Source organism: Salvelinus fontinalis, chromosome 3, assembly GCF_029448725.1.
Source record: "Salvelinus fontinalis isolate EN_2023a chromosome 3, ASM2944872v1, whole genome shotgun sequence".
Classification (NCBI taxonomy): domain Eukaryota; kingdom Metazoa; phylum Chordata; class Actinopteri; order Salmoniformes; family Salmonidae; genus Salvelinus; species Salvelinus fontinalis.
The window spans coordinates 13,550,152-13,567,860 of record NC_074667.1 but is presented as its reverse complement, the minus strand read 5'-3'; the positions used below and the strand labels follow the sequence as shown (position 1 = coordinate 13,567,860).

Genomic DNA, 17,709 nt, shown 5'->3' with positions numbered 1-17,709 from the left:
TAGCACATCAGAGCATGGTTAAACTACTAGATACCAGAGATCTTGAGCAGTATTGCCATAATCGTCTATGTTGGGAGCTGGGAGCGGCACTGTGTGCAACGCTGTTCAGTATCCAAGGAGCTGAAATCAGCAATCAGCTGTCTTCTATTTTTAACTCCAATTGCAGTACTGTCCATGGTTCTGAAACATTATTTCCGTGTGCACTGTTATAATTGCACGATTTAGGATTAGCACAGGTTAGATATAAGCGCTTTAATTTTACCTGCTGCTTTCCCAATAGTCACCACATCAGGCTCAAGATCACTCAAGATCACTTTGAAATGTCCGAAGGATGATGGCAAATGCCTGCAAAACCGCCATCTAGGGGCGGTAGACTTGGGTTTTGCTAGAGCGTTGTGGATGGGGGTGGCAAATGGGCGTAATCTCATGACTCCGGATCTGAAGGTAGCGTGTTTAATCCCAGTGGTACACACTCATTTTTAAAATTGTTTTCCGTATTCCAAACCCTTAATTTAACAATTCGTAATGAATGCCTAAACTTTATGTTTTGACCTTATCAAAAACCTTAACCCTTAACTTCTGACATTTGGAGCAACTTCAAAATTTGAGGTTTGGAGAAACAGAATGATGCCGAGCAGGAGGAGATGGCTTTATTGGTCCGCTAATACAGAACTATTAAAAGCACAGTGCACTTTTTTTGTTGGTAATCCCCCGCCCAAACAAAAATATAAACAAAAAATATTACAACATTTCTTCAGATTTTTCAGGGGGTGCTGATGGTGAACCCCTACTTCCCGCAGCTATGCATTCAGACCAGCCTTCCTGATTTAACTTTCAGAAACTACATCAGTAGAAAGTGGACTGGTTTGACCTGTAGGCCTATGACAAACACTCTAAAAAGTCAAAATAATTATCTTCCCAGAGCCTTTCAAATCAAGACGTCCATTTATTAAAGACACTCTCCAGCTATTTGTTTTACTTCCCCCATTGAAAAACGATATTCTGAGTATAGAGAAGGGAGCATTGTCACGGATATTCCGCTCACATCAGGGTTGGGGTCAATTCTGTCAATTGAGGAAGTAAACAGAAATTCCAGTTTGATTTTTTTTTTTTATTCTCAAAGAGCGGCAATGAGGGAATTTTTAAGTGGAACACACAAGTTTAGTTTTATTAGTCGTATGTACAGGATACACAAAGCAACAGTAAGAAATAATGAAAGATAAGAATATGAACATAAAGTAAATGGCTCTTGTTGTGGCAATTTCCTGTATTACCAAATGATGAGAGAGCAAACCACACACCAGTTAGAGTTATACTTAAACTTCACCTTTAATTATAATTAAGCTTTTGCAATAGCATTTGACTTTCAACATTTCAGTATCTCTAATGAAAAGTTGAGAGTGGTCAACATAATGGCAACTGAGATATTTTATAGTAAAGATCCACCCCCTAGTCGACATGACAAACCACAGATAATAGGAACTGTTCACAAAGAAAGACTTTTACTTGAGAGAGGGGTATCCCATAGCCAGACAGCATTCGCTATAAATTATCATTCAGTTGGGTCTCTAAACGAGGTTCTAATCTCGTTCTTGGTACCAAAACATTACCTCATCCAATGGCATATATCAATCGTCAATTCTAGACACACCCATCTCAAATACATCCACTCCTGGACAAGCTCACGGAGGGGAGTGAGCCTCTAGGTCATATACTAGGTCAAGAAAAGAAGGGCAACATCAGAGGGGACATACACTGGTTCCAGACACTGCCAAACTCCTCCCCCCAATGAGAAAAGGAGGGAGTGACTGGCGTACAGACATTGTGGAGATAACTAACTGGTTCCACATTAATCACGCCATCCCTTCACATGGTTTAGGAATAGTTACAGACACATTGCCATAAGAAGACAAGCCTGACCTCTCCCCTCTCTGGGCCCCAAGTTTCTGAGCCCTAGCTGAGAAGGAATAACTACAACTGCCAACACTATAGTCCAAAGGGAAACATTCCAATGACAAGTATCTCACTAGCATATTATGAAAATAAAACATCTTATCTATGTTACCCAACTAATTCTGATTCATCCCCAACACTCTGCAGACACAAACTTAAACACATGGCTCGTAAGGATTACATCATCATATACTTATTTTTTTGGGGGGGTGGCGGTGGGGGGGGGTTAATTAGTATAACATTTGTTAGTTATATACTTTGATTCCACAATTTATATGTGAGTTACATGTAAACATTTGTCATGAGAGAAAGGAGAACTGCACATCAAACTGGCCAGGCCCGGATAGGAATAAAATAGGGTGGTGGTACAATATTACCACTGAGTTTAGTGACTGTGTAACAATACAAATGGCTTTCAAAAAGAAACAAAATATAACAGAAAAGAGGTCATGAAATGTTCCTCATCAATTCAAATGATCATTATAGACCTCTTTGACCATTGCATTTCAGGCACACGTCAGAAGATGGCAGTCTACTCATGTGAAGATCAAGTGAAAAAATTAAGGCAACTGGTTTGTTTTCTGGTGACAAATTAGTAACACTATAATACCTTTTAAATAAATTTCAAAAATGTATTTGTTCTTCATCTACTTGCTGGAACTTAACCTGTTTTGGAAACAGGGAAAACATTGGAAAACAAATCATTCCATGAACAGAAGAAAATAAATACCAAAACTCAACCATAGCATTTTGATAGAGAAAGACAAACAATTGTCTATGTTACTGATGGAAATGATGGTGGATGTTGAGCCATAGCATAGCAAGCCAAAATAAACTCAAGTGATCTTTCACATGGATTTAGGAACAACCAGAGCCATATATTTGTGTTCATCTAAATAGATTTGGGAACAACCATCTATTGTCTTCTTAAAGATGATTGGATGAGGGCTCTTCATAACGTCCATTCTGACCACAGTGTTGTGAGTCACCCTGTGGTGTTACGGCGTCGGGTGCGCCGTGAAAGTTATTTAAGATAGGCCTACTCTTCAAAGAAGTCGGGTTTTAAATGTTTTCGGAAGGTTATGCAGGGACTCCGCTATTCTCAGTAAGGTTATGCAGGGACTCCGCTGTTCTCAGTAAGGTTATGCAGGGACTCCGCTGTTCTCAGTAAGGTTATGCAGGGACTCCGCTGTTCTCAGTAAGGTTATGCAGGGACTCCGCTGTTCTCAGTAAGGTTATGCAGGGACTCCGCTGTTCTCAGTAAGGTTATGCAGGGACTCCGCTGTTCTCAGTAAGGTTATGCAGGGACTCCGCTGTTCTCAGTAAGGTTATGCAGGGACTCCGCTGTTCTCCGTAAGGTTATGCAGGGACTCCGCTGTTCTCCGTAAGGTTATGCAGGGACTCCGCTGTTCTCAGTAAGGTTATGCAGGGACTCCGCTGTTCTCAGTAAGGTTATGCAGGGACTCCGCTGTTCTCCGTAAGGTTATGCAGGGACTCCGCTGTTCTCAGTAAGGTTATGCAGGGACTCCGCTGTTCTAAGTAAGGTTATGCAGGGACTCCGCTGTTCTCAGTAGCGGTGCATTTGTAAAAACAGGTGTGTTGTGGAGGAATGAGAATTGACAGCTGATGTTTTCTCATTTATACAATTTCAAATACTGATCAATTTCCTGTAATGACAGACATGACGCTCAGATAGCAAGTGTTATTGACTGGTGAAACCAACTTTACATGAAAGGCAAATTTGAGGGTAAAATTAAGTTTTAAATAAGTCTTTATTGACTTATTTTAACACCCTTATTATGAGTTTTTATACAACCTCCATTTATGTTCTTTATACTGCGTAATCCTAGTGAATTAACTGTCGTAAAGACAGTGCATTCTATGTGCCCCAGGTTTATGATTATATGTTTTTGGTATAACTAAGCGGACACTCCCAGATGAACCATATGTTGCTTTGAAATGAAGGTATGACTCCAGACATCAAATGGCTACATCATCCACCTCTGGGTCAAACTTGTTAGCTATGAGATGGTGGTGTTGTAGGAGCCACCAGAGACCTCCAGCCCAGTAGAGACACACAGCTCTCCTGGAGGCACCGGAGCAGAGTGTATATGGGTTCCTTTCATCACATCTCCTTCCAGGTAAGTTCATCATGCGAGCAATGGCTTCATGTCTGATTCATGGTGCTTGATGTGGGGAGGGTTAGACCCTGGAACCGAGGGCCTTCCTATATGAATATTAAGCAGTTTGCTGTCCCATGAGGTTTAATGGATCATGATGAACGGATATCAAAACTGTTGGACAAATGTACGTTCAAAGATGTCATTAGCCATTCCATCCAGAGATAATTCACGTGCATCACCCTTAATGTCAGAGGGAAATGCAATGCTTACAGCTCTACCGCCACTTTCTGCTAGTAGAATGAGCACTTTGTTCAACAATGTCTGCTAAAGTGGGTTAAATGGCTATCATGAAAAAAAGAGATCATGAAATGTTCCTTATCAATTCAAATGGGCAGTTTAGGACTATTTGATATCACATTTCAATCAGCAGGTGGCATTCTCTTCAAATGAAAAGAAGAGTTAAAGAGTAAGGCAACTAGCCAAGCAATATTGTCATTTATTTACTTGAGGTGAACAGTTTATTTGGTTTGGAAGTGACAAACAATGCAGCCCACTTTTTAGAGACATGAAAGGCAAAATTGAGGGGGCAAAAGTTCTTTGAACACCCGTCATATGAGGTTTTTTTACAACCTCCATTGACGTCATCAATACTGTCTAATGATAAGGCAGACACTCTTATCCAGAACCACTTCCATTTAGTTTAATAGTTAAACCTGTCATGAGAGACTGGGGTTGGCTGGCGTCATTTCAGGAAGTAAACTGAAATTTCCATTCCAGCTTTCCTTATTGCTTTGATTGCCTCGTTAGAAAGGCAACAACGAGGCCTCCCTTGACAGTTACAGTGCCTTCAGAAAATATTCACACCCCTTGACATTTTCCACATTTTGTTGTGTTACAGCCTGAATTTAAAATGGATTCAATTGAGATTTTCTGTCACTAGCCCACACACAATTCTCCATAATTTCAAAGAGGAATTATATTTTTGACATTTTTACTAACTATACTGAACATAAATATAAACACAACATGCATCAATTTTGTTACGTTACAGCCTTAATCTACAATGGATAAAGATACATGTTTTCACTCAGCAATCTACACACAATACCCCGTAACGACAAAGCAAAAAAACAGAAATACCTTATTTACATAAGTACTCAGACTCTTTGCTATGAGACTCAAAATTGAGCTCAGGTGCATCCTGTTTCCATTGATAATCCTTGAGCTATTTCTACAACTTGATTGGTGTCCACCTGTGGTAAATTCAATTGATTGGACATGATTTGGAAAAGCACACACCTGTCTAGATAAGGTCCCACAGTTGACAGTGCATGTCAGAGCAAAAACCAAGCCATTAGGTCAAATCAGTTGGTAGTATAGTTCCGAGACAGGATTGTGTAGAGGCACAGATCTGGGGAAGGGTACCAAAACATTTCTGCAGCATTGAAGATCCCAAAGAACAAAGTGGGCGCCATCATTCTTAAATGGAAGAAGTTTGGAACCACCAAGACTCTTCCTAGAGTCACCTGGCCAAACTGAGCAATCGGGGGAGAAAAACCCTGATGGTTACTCTGACAGAGCTCTAGAGTTCCTCTGTGGAGATAGGAGAACCTTCCAGAAGGACAACCATCTCTGCAGCACTCCATCAATCAGACATTTATGGTAGAGTGGCCAGATGGACGCAATTCCTCAGTAAAAGGCACATGACAGCCCGCTTGAAGTTTGCCAAAACACACCTTAAAGTCTCTCAGACCATGAGAAACAAGATTCTCTGGTCTGATGAAACCACGATTGAACTCTTTGGCCTGAATGCCAAGCGTCACATCTGGAGGAAACCTGGCACCATCCCTACCGTGAAGCATGTTGGTGACTGGGGCGAAGGTTCACCTACCCTAAGAACACAGCAAAGACAACGCAGGAGTGGCTTCGGGGAAAGTCTCTGAACATCCTTGAGTGGCCCAGCCAGAGCCCACACTTGAACCCGATCGAACATCTCTGGAGAGACCAGAAAATAGCTGTGCAACAACGCTCCCCATCAAACCTGACAGAGCTTGAGAGGATCTGCAGAGAATAATGGGTTAAACTCTCCAAATACAGGTGTGCCAAGCTTGTAGCGACATACCCAAGAAGACTCGTGGCTGTAATCACTGCCAAAGGTGCTAAAACAAAGTACTGAGTAAAAGATTTTAATACTTATGTAAATGTGATATTTCAGTTTAAAAAAAATATTTTAAATGTGCTATTATTTATAAAAGCCTGTTTTTGCTTTGTCATTATGGGGTATTGTGTGTAGATTGATAAGGAAAAAAACATTTGAATCCATTTTAGAATAAGGCTGTAACAAAATGTGGAAAAAGTCAAGGGGTCTGAATACTTTCCGAATGCCCTGTATTTTGAGCCTAGACTGAATTATTAATCCATATCACTGCAGTTAAACAAGTTCATAAAATAATGAATTATGTTGGCTAGCACTTATGGCACTTCCAAGGCTATTTCATGATGATTATTACGGTTGTGTCAATCAAATTATATATTTAGGCTATTGTAACAAGGTGTTAGGTTCTGACAAACAGAGTGAAAAACTAGTCAAAGCTCAACCAAGTTTATTCACCCACTGTGTCAAACAGCTGAAAAGACAAAAACATGTTCCCACCAGCACCATTATTTATACCCTCCTTTAGGCAGAGTCTCCTCTTCGCACCTCTAAACAGTACATCTTTGCTGCTCGGCAGGTGAAGTGTGTAATAAAACGGTTCCTTCTCTCTTCGTCTGACCTGACCTCAGCCCACATTCCTCACTAATCCACAGCTATCCAAGTTTATCACTGACCGCAACCAAGTGATTGCCTTTTCTAGTGAACAATCGACAAGCAACAATGGGCATGACGGACAGAAGTAGTCAGTACAGGTGTGATCAAGCCTTACATCAAAGTTGACTGAAGCTGAATGGAACGTGGAATACCCTGACCAGTTATTCAGAAGAAAATCCTCTGACTGTCTAATTTCTCATCGGAAATTGCTGCTGACATTGAACAGGGTTAGGGTGTTTCATTAGTTTCAGGCTCTCCTGTGCAACTATTCCCAACATCTTATAGGTTGTAAATAAATCATTTTTATTTGAACACCCCAATTATGATTTTTTTTACAACCTATATTGACATCATATAGACTGTATAAATATATAACTGTTGTTTAGAGAGTTTATTCCAAATGCAACATGACATTTTAGGTTTAACTTACCAGATGCTCTTGTCCATAACCTCTTCCAATCAGTGCATTCAATTCAACAGGTAAAACAACCACATATAAAAATGATACCAAGACACAAATAAAAAAATGTACATTACTGTATGTGCAACCCTTTCTCATTTCGTAGCTTTTTCCAGATACTTCCAGATGAACCATATGTTGCTTTGAAACGAAGGTATGACTCCAGACATCTAATGGCTACATCATCCACCTCTGGGTCAAACTTGTTAGCGATGAGGTGGTGGTGTTGTAGGAGCCACCGGAGATCTCCAGCCCCGTAGACACACACAGCTCTCCTGGAGGCACCGGAGCAGGGTGGATATGGGGCTCCTTTCCTCACATCTCCTTCCAGGTAACTCCACTTCACCATGCGAGCGATGGCGTTCATGTCTGATTCATGGAACTTGACGTGAGGAGGGTTAGACCCTGGCACTGAGGGCATGCGCTGCAGAGTGGCCCACAGGTGCTCATCAGGACTGTAGGTGTCCCTCTCCCACTCCAGCAGGGCCCGAACCTCCTGGCTGTCAAACACGTGATGGACAAAGTCCCTGGAGACCACGAAATAGGCATTTCCGGAGAACATGGGGGTGCTGATTGGAGGAGGGCTCTTCGTAATGCTCGTTCTGACTACTATGTTATTGGTTATATTGTGCTGATACTGCCACCGGCGTTTCTTATAGTCGACGGTGGTCTCAGACTCCATGCTGTTCCTCCCGTTGAGCAGTTTGAGTGACTGAACCATCTCTGAATTGGTTTTAATGGGGAAATCTGTTCCACAGGTATTGAGCAGGTACCTCCACTGGACAGGTGACTTCAGCAGGTCCTTCATACAGTTTAGATCTGCCTGCACTCGAGACCACGATGCATAAACCACACTCTCTGTCTTACTTGCCACAAACACATTGGTAAAACAAGTCACAATAGCCTTTACTGCAGTCCTGAATTCCTCTGAGGATTTCTGGTCCACATGCACGCAATATACATTCTGAGGTGTGTACACTGCACGCAGGAGTCGCTCAAACATCTCAATCTTCTCATGGACCACCATGGAGTAGGCGATGGGGAAGTCTCTCTCCTCCACACTCAGCGGCATCATGACGAACCCTCTGTCTGTAACGTACGTTTTACAGTTTCGGGTCACGTCGTGGTAGAACGCCTCAGACAGAAGCTTGGGCTTATTCTTTGTTTTCAGAAGTCTTCTGAGCTGCTCCTTGTCGATGCCCTTCAGGTCTCCTTTGATGATAGCAGAGCAGGCTGGCAGGTCGTCTGCGTAGTCTTGTGGCAGGAGGTCAGGTGCTGGGAGCGGGCTTCTCTCAGAATAGGTTGGGCGTCTCAGAGTCTTCCATAGGAGAAGAGAGATTAAAGCAGACATTAGGATGAGAAAGAGGTTTCTGAAGAAGCATATATGTGATGTTGATGACCTAAGAGGACCCATAACAAAACTATCTATTTACAGTATGTATTATTAGCATTTGTGCAGACCATAGTCCGGGAGCACTGCTGTTAAATAATGAATGTCACACACACACTCAACTCAGTTTAAAGTGAGTAGGTAAGTGAGTAGGTAATCATTAACTTTAGTAGGCATGGCTACTGAAATTAAAAGGTACTAAACTTGGAACAAATGTGGTTGAAAATGAATTATTAACCTACAATACCACACTTTCAGAATTTCCAAGTATTGGCATGATGCTCTGAATTACACAATTCTAACCCACTTACCCAACGCAATCAATATTGTTGGAGACATACAATACTTTTGATTGGTACTGTATGTATTATTAGTATTTCTGCAGACCATAGCCTGGGAGCAATTCTGTTAAATTATTAATGTCACACACACACACACACACACACACACACACACACACACACACACACACACACACACACACACACACACACACACACACACACACACACACACACACACACACACACACACACACACACACACACACACACACACTTTAAAATGAGTAGGGAATCATTAACTTTAGTAGGCATGGCTTTGTACTGTCTAGAAATACTTTAAATTAAAAGGTACTAAACTTGGAACAAATGTGGGTTGAAATGAAATACTAGCCTACAATACCAACATTTTCAGCAGTTCCAATGAATGGCCTGATGCTCCAAAGTACACAATTCCAACCAATTTACCCCACGCAACCAATATTATTGGATATTACAATATATATTTTTTCATATAGAATTATGAACATCTTAAACAGTTGGCCACAGTTGGAGCGGGTTATGGTAGGGAAATGGTTGGGGTCAATTACAGTTGATCAATTCAGGAAGTAAACTGAAATTCCCATCACAGCTTTCCTTATCGCTTCAATTGTGTCATTAGAGAGGCAATAACTGTCAGGATGGTGTATTGGAGGCAAAGTAAAGTGCAGGAGAGCAGATTAGAATGAACAGGCACACTTTATTATAGTTCCAAATAAACGAGAGCACTACATGAAACAAACGCGCTCAAAAAACAGAACATAAAAGTAGAGCGCGTAAACAAACACCACCTAACATGAAAACAATTACACACAACATATGATGGGAAACAGAGCGTTAAATACAAGTAGCTTAATTGGGAAATGAAAACCAGGTGTGTATGGAAACAAGACAAGACAAATGGATATACGAAAAATGGAGCGACGATGGCTAGAAAGCCGGTGACGTCGATCGCGGAACGCCACCCGAACAAGGAGAGGGGCTGACCTCGGCAGAAGTCGTGACAATAACAAGTTAACAAGTTGTAGTGATAAATGACACAGTCAAACAGTATGTTATTTCTGCTGAATGATTTCCTTCTGAGAAGGTGGTGGTAAAGTCCAAACCACCTGGTGATGCATTGTGTAAAAAATAATTCAGTGGCTTAGTAAATGCTATTATTTTCACAGAAAAATGCATGTTTCTGGTTTTACTTAATTTTTGTGTTAAAAAAGCTTGACTTTTGAAAATGTAAATTCAATTTAAAATATTGCAAAACTGAATGATTAATTGCATGTAAAAACAACTTGCATAATATTTTCTCTCAACTTAAGAATGTTATGTTCTTGCAACAACTTAACACGTGGCTCCTTTTTAGAGGATTGTGGGTATTTTTTGTTGTTGTTGACTTCATGATATTTTTACACAATGTTTTATGCATTTTTGAAGAAAGAAAAGTAATATATTTCTATATTGGTATTAAGCAGTTTGTTGTGCTATGATGATGAATGAATATGAACATTTGGGCAAAGATGTTCAAAGATTGACATTTAAATTGAGCTGTAGATAAAATATGATCAACAAGAACGTGTCTAAAGAGTTTATGACATGCCTTATGTTGAGCTTTGTCTCTGTGTGTTACCTGTGTTACAAAGGCCTGCATGATGCTGTTATAATGCACTTTCAAGCCCCCTTATCATGTCATATCATAATGATCCTTGTCAGTATACCATTGTAGCACATCAGCGCATGGTTAACATTTACATTTACATTACATTTAAGTCATTTAGCAGACGCTCTTATCCAGAGCGACTTACAAGTTGGTGCATTCACCTTATGATATCCAGTGGAACAACCACTTTACAATAGTGCATCTAACTCTTTTAAGGAGGGGGGGGGGGGGGTTAGAAGGATTACTTTATCCTATCCTAGGTATTCCTTAAAGAGGTGGTGTTTCAGGTGTTTCCGGAAGGTGGTGATTGACTCCGCTGACCTGGCGTCGTGGGGGAGTTTGTTCCACCATTGGGGTGCCAGAACAGCGAACAGTTTTGACTGGGCTGAGCGGGAGCTGTACTTCCTCAGAGGTAGGGAGGCGAGCAGGCCAGAGGTGGATGAACGCAGTGCCCTTGTTTGGGTGTAGGGCCTGATCAGAGCCTGAAGGTACGGAGGTGCCGTTCCCCTCACAGCTCCATAGGCAAGCACCATGGTCTTGTAGCGGATGCGAGCTTCAACTGTAAGCCAGTGGAGAGAGCGGAGGAGCGGGGTGACGTGAGAGAACTTGGGAAGGTTGAACACCAGACGGGCTGCGGCGTTCTGGATGAGTTGTAGGGGTTTAATGGCACAGGCAGGGAGCCCAGCCAACAGCGAGTTGCAGTAGTCCAGACGGGAGATGACAAGTGCCTGGATTAGGACCTGCGCCGCTTCCTGTGTGAGGCAGGGTCGTACTCTGCGAATGTTGTAGAGCATGAACCTACAGGAACGGGTCACCGCCTTGATGTTAGTTGAGAACGACAGCGTGTTGTCCAGGATCACGCCAAGGTTCTTAGCACTCTGGGAGGAGGACACAATGGAGTTGTCAACCGTGATAGCGAGATCATGGAACGGGCAGTCCTTCCCCGGGAGGAAGAGCAGCTCCGTCTTGCCGAGGTTCAGCTTGAGGTGGTGATCCGTCATCCACACTGATATGTCTGCCAGACATGCAGAGATGCGATTCGCCACCTGGTTATCAGAAGGGGGAAAGGAGAAGATTAATTGTGTGTCGTCTGCATAGCAATGATAGGAGAGACCATGTGAGGATATGACAGAGCCAAGTGACTTGGTGTATAGCGAGAATAGGAGAGGGCCTAGAACAGAGCCCTGGGGGACACCAGTGGTGAGAGCACGTGGTGCGGAGACAGATTCTCGCCACGCCACCTGGTAGGAGCGACCTGTCAGGTAGGACGCAATCCAAGCGTGGGCCGCGCCGGAGATGCCCAATTCGGAGAGGGTGGAGAGGAGGATCTGATGGTTCACTGTATCAAAGGCAGCCGATAGGTCTAGAAGGATGAGAGCAGAGGAGAGAGAGTTAGCTTTAGCAGTGCGGAGCGCCTCCATGACACAGAGAAGAGCAGTCTCAGTTGAATGACTAGTCTTGAAACCTGACTGATTTGGATCAAGAAGGTCATTCTGAGAGAGATAGCAGGAAAGCTGGCCAAGGACGGCACGTTCAAGAGTTTTGGAGAGAAAAGAAAGAAGGGATACTGGTCTGTAGTTGTTGACATCGGAGGGATCGAGTGTAGGTTTTTTCAGCAGGGGTGCAACTCTCGCTCTCTTGAAGGCGGAAGGGACGTAGCCAGCGGTCAAGGATGAGTTGATGAGCGAGGTGAGGTAAGGGAGAAGGTCTCCGGAAATGGCCTGGAGAAGAGAGGAGGGGATAGGGTCAAGCGGGCAGGTTGTTGGGCGGCCGGCCGTCACAAGACGCGAGATTTCATCTGGAGAGAGAGGGGAGAAAGAGGTCAAAGCACAGGGTAGGGCAGTGTGAGCAGAACCAGCGGTGTCGTTTGACTTAGCAAACGAGGATCGGATGTCGTCGACCTTCTTTTCAAAATGGTTGACGAAGTCATCCGCAGAGAGGGAGGAGGAGGGGGGAGGGGGAGGAGGATTCAGGAGGGAGGAGAAGGTGGCAAAGAGCTTCCTAGGGTTAGAGGCAGATGCTTGGAATTTAGAGTGGTAGAAAGTGGCTTTAGCAGCAGAGACAGAAGAGGAGAATGTAGAGAGGAGGGAGTGAAAGGATGCCAGGTCCGCAGGGAGGCGAGTTTTCCTCCATTTCCGCTCGGCTGCCCGGAGCCCTGTTCTGTGAGCTCGCAATGTGTCGTCGAGCCACGGAGCAGGAGGGGAGGACCGAGCCGGCCTGGAGGATAGGGGACATAGAGAGTTAAAGGATGCAGAAAGGGAGGAGAGGAGGGTTGAGGAGGCAGAATCAGGAGATAGGTTGGAGAAGGTTTGAGCAGAGGGAAGAGATGATAGGATGGAAGAGGAGAGAGTAGCGTGGGAGAGAGAGCGAAGGTTGGGACGGCGCGATACCATCCGAGTAGGGGCAGTGTGGGAAGTGTTGGATGAGAGCGAGAGGGAAAAGGATACAAGGTAGTGGTCGGAGACTTGGAGGGGAGTTGCAATGAGATTAGTGGAAGAGCAGCATCTAGTAAAGATGAGGTCAAGCGTATTGCTTGCCTTGTGAGTAGGGGGGGAAGGTGAGAGGGTGAGGTCAAAAGAGGAGAGGAGTGGAAAGAAGGAGGCAGAGAGGAATGAGTCAAAGGTAGACGTGGGGAGGTTAAAGTCACCCAGTACTGTGAGAGGTGAGCCATCCTCAGGAAAGGAACTTATCAAGGCGTCAAGCTCATTGATGAACTCTCCAAGGGAACCTGGGGGGCGATAAATGATAAGGATGTTAAGCTTGAAAGGGCTGGTAACTGTGACAGCATGGAATTCAAAGGAGGCGATAGACAGATGGGTCAGGGGAGAAAGAGAGAATGTCCACTTGGGAGAGATGAGGATCCCAGTGCCACCACCCCGCTGACCAGAAGCTCTCGGGGTGTGCGAGAACACGTGGGCAGACGAGGAGAGAGCAGTAGGAGTAGCAGTGTTATCTGTGGTAATCCATGTTTCCGTCAGTGCCAAGAAGTCGATGGACTGGAGGGAAGCATAGGCTGAGATGAACTCTGCCTTGTTGGCCGCAGATCGGCAGTTCCAGAGGCTGCCGGAGACCTGGAACTCCACGTGGGTCGTGCGCGCTGGGACCACCAGGTTAGAGTGGCGGCGGCCACGCGGTGTGAAGCGTTTGTATGGTCTGTGCAGAGAGGAGAGAAGAGGGATAGACAGACACATAGTTGACAGGCTACAGAAGAGGCTACGCTAATGCAAAGGAGATTGGAATGACAAGTGGACTACACGTCTCGAATGTTCAGAAAGTTAAGCTACGTTGCAAAAAATCTTATTGACTAAAATGATAGTGCTGCTGGCTGGTGGAGTAGGCTAGCTAGCAGTGGCTGCGTTGTTGACTTAGTTTGAAAGTGTAGCTGGCTAGGTAGCCTCGGTAACTGGCTAGGTAACCTTGACAATTACTCTAAACTACACAATTATCTTGGATACAAAGACAGCAAAGACAACTATGTAGCTAGCTAACACTACACTAATCAAGTCGTTCCGTTGTAATGTAATAGTTTCTACAGTGCTGCAATTTGGTAGACGGTAGACGTTGGCTAGCTGCTGGCTTGCTAGCAGTGTTGCCTACGTTAGGACGAAAATAGCTGGCTAGCTAACCTCGGTAATTACGATAATTACTCTAAACTACACAATTACCTTGGATACAAAGACAGCAACGACAACTATGTAGCTAGCTAACACTACACTAATCAAGTCGTTCCGTTGTAATGTAGAAACTAATGTAATAGTTTCTACAGTGCTGCTATTCGGTAGACGGTAGACGTTGGCTAGCTGCTAGCTGCTGGTTAGCTAGCAGTGTTGACTAGGACGAAAATATCTGACTAGCTAACCTCGGTAATTACGATAATTACTCTAAACCACACAATTATCTTTGATACAAAGACGGCTATGTAGCTAGTTAAGATCAGACAAGTCAAACCGTTGTACTGTAATGAAATGTAATACTACCTGCGGAGCGAAATGCGACCACTCGCTCCACCAGTGCTGCTATTCGGTAGACGGTAGACGTTGGCTAGCTGCTAGCTGCTGGCTAGCTAGCAGTGTTGACTAGGACGAAAATAGCTGACTAGCTAACCTCGGTAATTACGATAATACTCTAAACTACACAATTATCTTTGATACGAAGACGGCTATGTAGCTAGCTAAGATCAGACAAGTCAAACCGTTGTACTGTAATGAAATGTAATACTACCTGCGGAGCGAAATGCGAAATGCGACCACTCGCTCCAACCCGGAAGTTCACAACCGTTAAACTACTAGATACCAGAGATCTTGAGCAGTATTGCCATAATTGTCTGTGTTGGGAGCTGGGAGCGGCACTGTGTGCAACGCTGTTCAGTGTCCAAGGAGCTGAAATCAGCAATCAGCTGTCTTCTATTTTTAACTCAAATTGCAGTACTGTCCATGGTTCTGAAACATTATTTACGTGTGCACTGTTATAATTGCACGATTTGGGATTAGCACAGGTTAGATATAAGCACTTTAATTTTACCTGCTGCTTTCCCAATAGTCACTACATCAGGCTCAAGATCACTCAAGATCACTTTGAAATGTCCGAAGGATGATGGCAAATGCCTTCAAAACCGCCCTCTAGGAGAGGTGGGCTTGGGTTTTGCTAGAGCGTTGTGGACGGGGGTGGCAGATGGGCGTAATCTCATGACTCCGGATCTGAAGGTTGCGTGTTTAATCCCAGTGGTACACACTCATTTTTTCAATTGTTTTCCGTATTCCAAACCCTCAATTTAAAACTTCTTAAGACTAGGGGGCGGTATTTTCGTTTTTGGCTAAAAAATTTAACCATTTGAAACTACCTATTTCTCAGCCCCCGAAACTAGAATATGCATATAATTGTCAGATTAGGATAGAAAACACTCTAAAGTTTCCAAAACTGTCTTAATATTTTCTTTGAGTTAAACAGAACTGATATTGCAGGCGAAAACCGGAGGAAAATCCAATCAGGAAGTGCCCCTGTTTTTGAAACCCCTCTGTTCCTATGCATCCCTATTGCCCATTTAAAGGGATATCAACCAGACTTCTTTTTCTATGGCTTCCCTAAGGTGTCAACAGCCTTTAGACATAGTTTCAGGCTTTTATTTTGAAGAATGAGCGTGAACGACCACATTGCGTAAGTGGATAGGTGGGGGCTCTCAGAGTGAGTTGTGCGCAAAAGGGAAAGGCAGCCATTGTTACTCCCGGTCCTAGTGAAAAGCCAACTGTCCCGGTTGATATATTATCGAATAGATATTTGAAAAACACCCTGAGGATGGATTATAAAAAACGTTTGACATGTTTCTGTGGATATTATGGATATAATTTGGAATTTTTGTCTGCGTTGTCATGACCGCTCTTTCCGGTGGATTCCTGGGCATAACGCAGCAAACTAACGGAGGTATTTGGATATAAAAAATATCTTTATGGAACAAAAGGAACATTTGTTGTCTAACTGGGAGTCTCGTTAGTGAAAACATCCGAAGATCATCAAAGGTAAACGATTAATTTGATTGCTTTTCTGATTTTCGTGACCAAGTTACCTGATGCTAAGTGTACTTATTGTTTTGTCGAGCGATCGATAAACTTACACAAACGCTTGTATTGCTTTCGCTGTAAAGCATAATTTCAAAATCTGAGACGACAGGTGGATTAACAAAAGGCTAAGCTGTGTTTTGCAATATTGCACTTGTGATTTCATGAATATGAATATTTTCTAGTAATATTATTTACCTGTGGCGCTATGCTACGCTATGCTAGTCAGCCTTTCTGATGACAATTATCCCGGATCCGGGATTGGTGGTTCAGAAAGGTTAACAATTCGTAATGAATGCCTAAACTTTATGTTTTGACCTTCTCAAAAACCTTAACACTTAACTGCTGACGTTTGGAGCAACTTCAAAATTTGAGGTTTGGAGAAACAGAATGATGCTGAGCAGGAGGACACGGCTTAATTGGTCCGCTAATACATAACTATTAATAACACAGTGCACTACTTTTGTTGGGAATCCCCCCCCCCCCCCCCCCCCCCCCCCAAAAAAAAAATATCAACTAAAAATATTACAACATTTCTTCAGATTTTTCAGGGGGTGCTGATGGTGAACCCCTACTTCCCACAGCTATGCATTCAGACCAGCCTTCCTGATTTAACTTTCATAAACTACATTAGTAGAAAGTGGACTGGTTTGACCTGGTTTGACCTATGACAAACACTCTAAAAAGTCAAAATAATTATCTTATTAATTAGCTATTTGTTTTACTTCCACCATTGAAAAAGCTATTCTGAGTATATATACAGTAAAGTACCGGCACGTAAGGGTAAAGTAAACATACTTGAGCAAAATAGTGTTTTTCAGGAGAAGAAACAAATGTATTCAAGGAGTTGGTCTCTCTGATTGGTGCACTCAGATGTCATCAGCATTCCCCCTTGATTGCTGGAACAATAGAGGAGCAATAGAAGACAAAAGGCCCACCCATCCACTTGTGCCATGTCATGAGGAGATCTGCACCAACTACTGAAATGCACCTTTTGTTAAGTAAATCAGGTGATAACTGAGGTGCTAGGGAGGCTGGAGTAGGTCTTTAAGAAATAGTGTAAATTCAACTAGCTTGTAAAATCGAAATACTATCCCCATTTTTCAGGTGTCCATAGGATTAAAATCTCTTCTAATTCTCTCTTCTGAGAGAAAACACATTTTCTTGGATCTGTGTGCTGAGGTTACCGTAGGACACACCTCAGAGAACCTCAGTTTCCATATTGAAAGTGGACTACCAGTCAAGTCTCTGTTCTCAGGTGAGAACAACCCGACCACAGCTCCATATCTTGACTCCAAAGTCCAAGCCACTTACCGTGCTGGAACTGCTGACCAGCGCAAGGCCACAGTCCTCTGGGAGTCAACCCTGTATGCTGACCCCAGAAACCCCTCTGTGATCAAGATGATCCTGAGGAAGTTTGGTTGTCTAGGCTTAACTCAGAAGGTTGTGTC

The 17,709-nt window shown here is 43.3% G+C and overlaps 1 protein-coding gene across 1 annotated transcript; it reads right to left on the bottom strand.

Annotated features, from left to right (window-relative positions):
* Positions 1-7,336: 7,336 nt before the first annotated feature.
* On the bottom strand, positions 7,337-8,759 carry LOC129834422 (beta-1,3-galactosyl-O-glycosyl-glycoprotein beta-1,6-N-acetylglucosaminyltransferase 3-like). The gene has a single exon (XM_055899392.1). The coding sequence runs from the start codon at positions 8,757-8,759 to the stop codon at positions 7,419-7,421; it is 1,341 nt and encodes a 446-aa protein (XP_055755367.1). The 3' UTR covers positions 7,337-7,418.
* Positions 8,760-17,709: the final 8,950 nt, after the last annotated feature.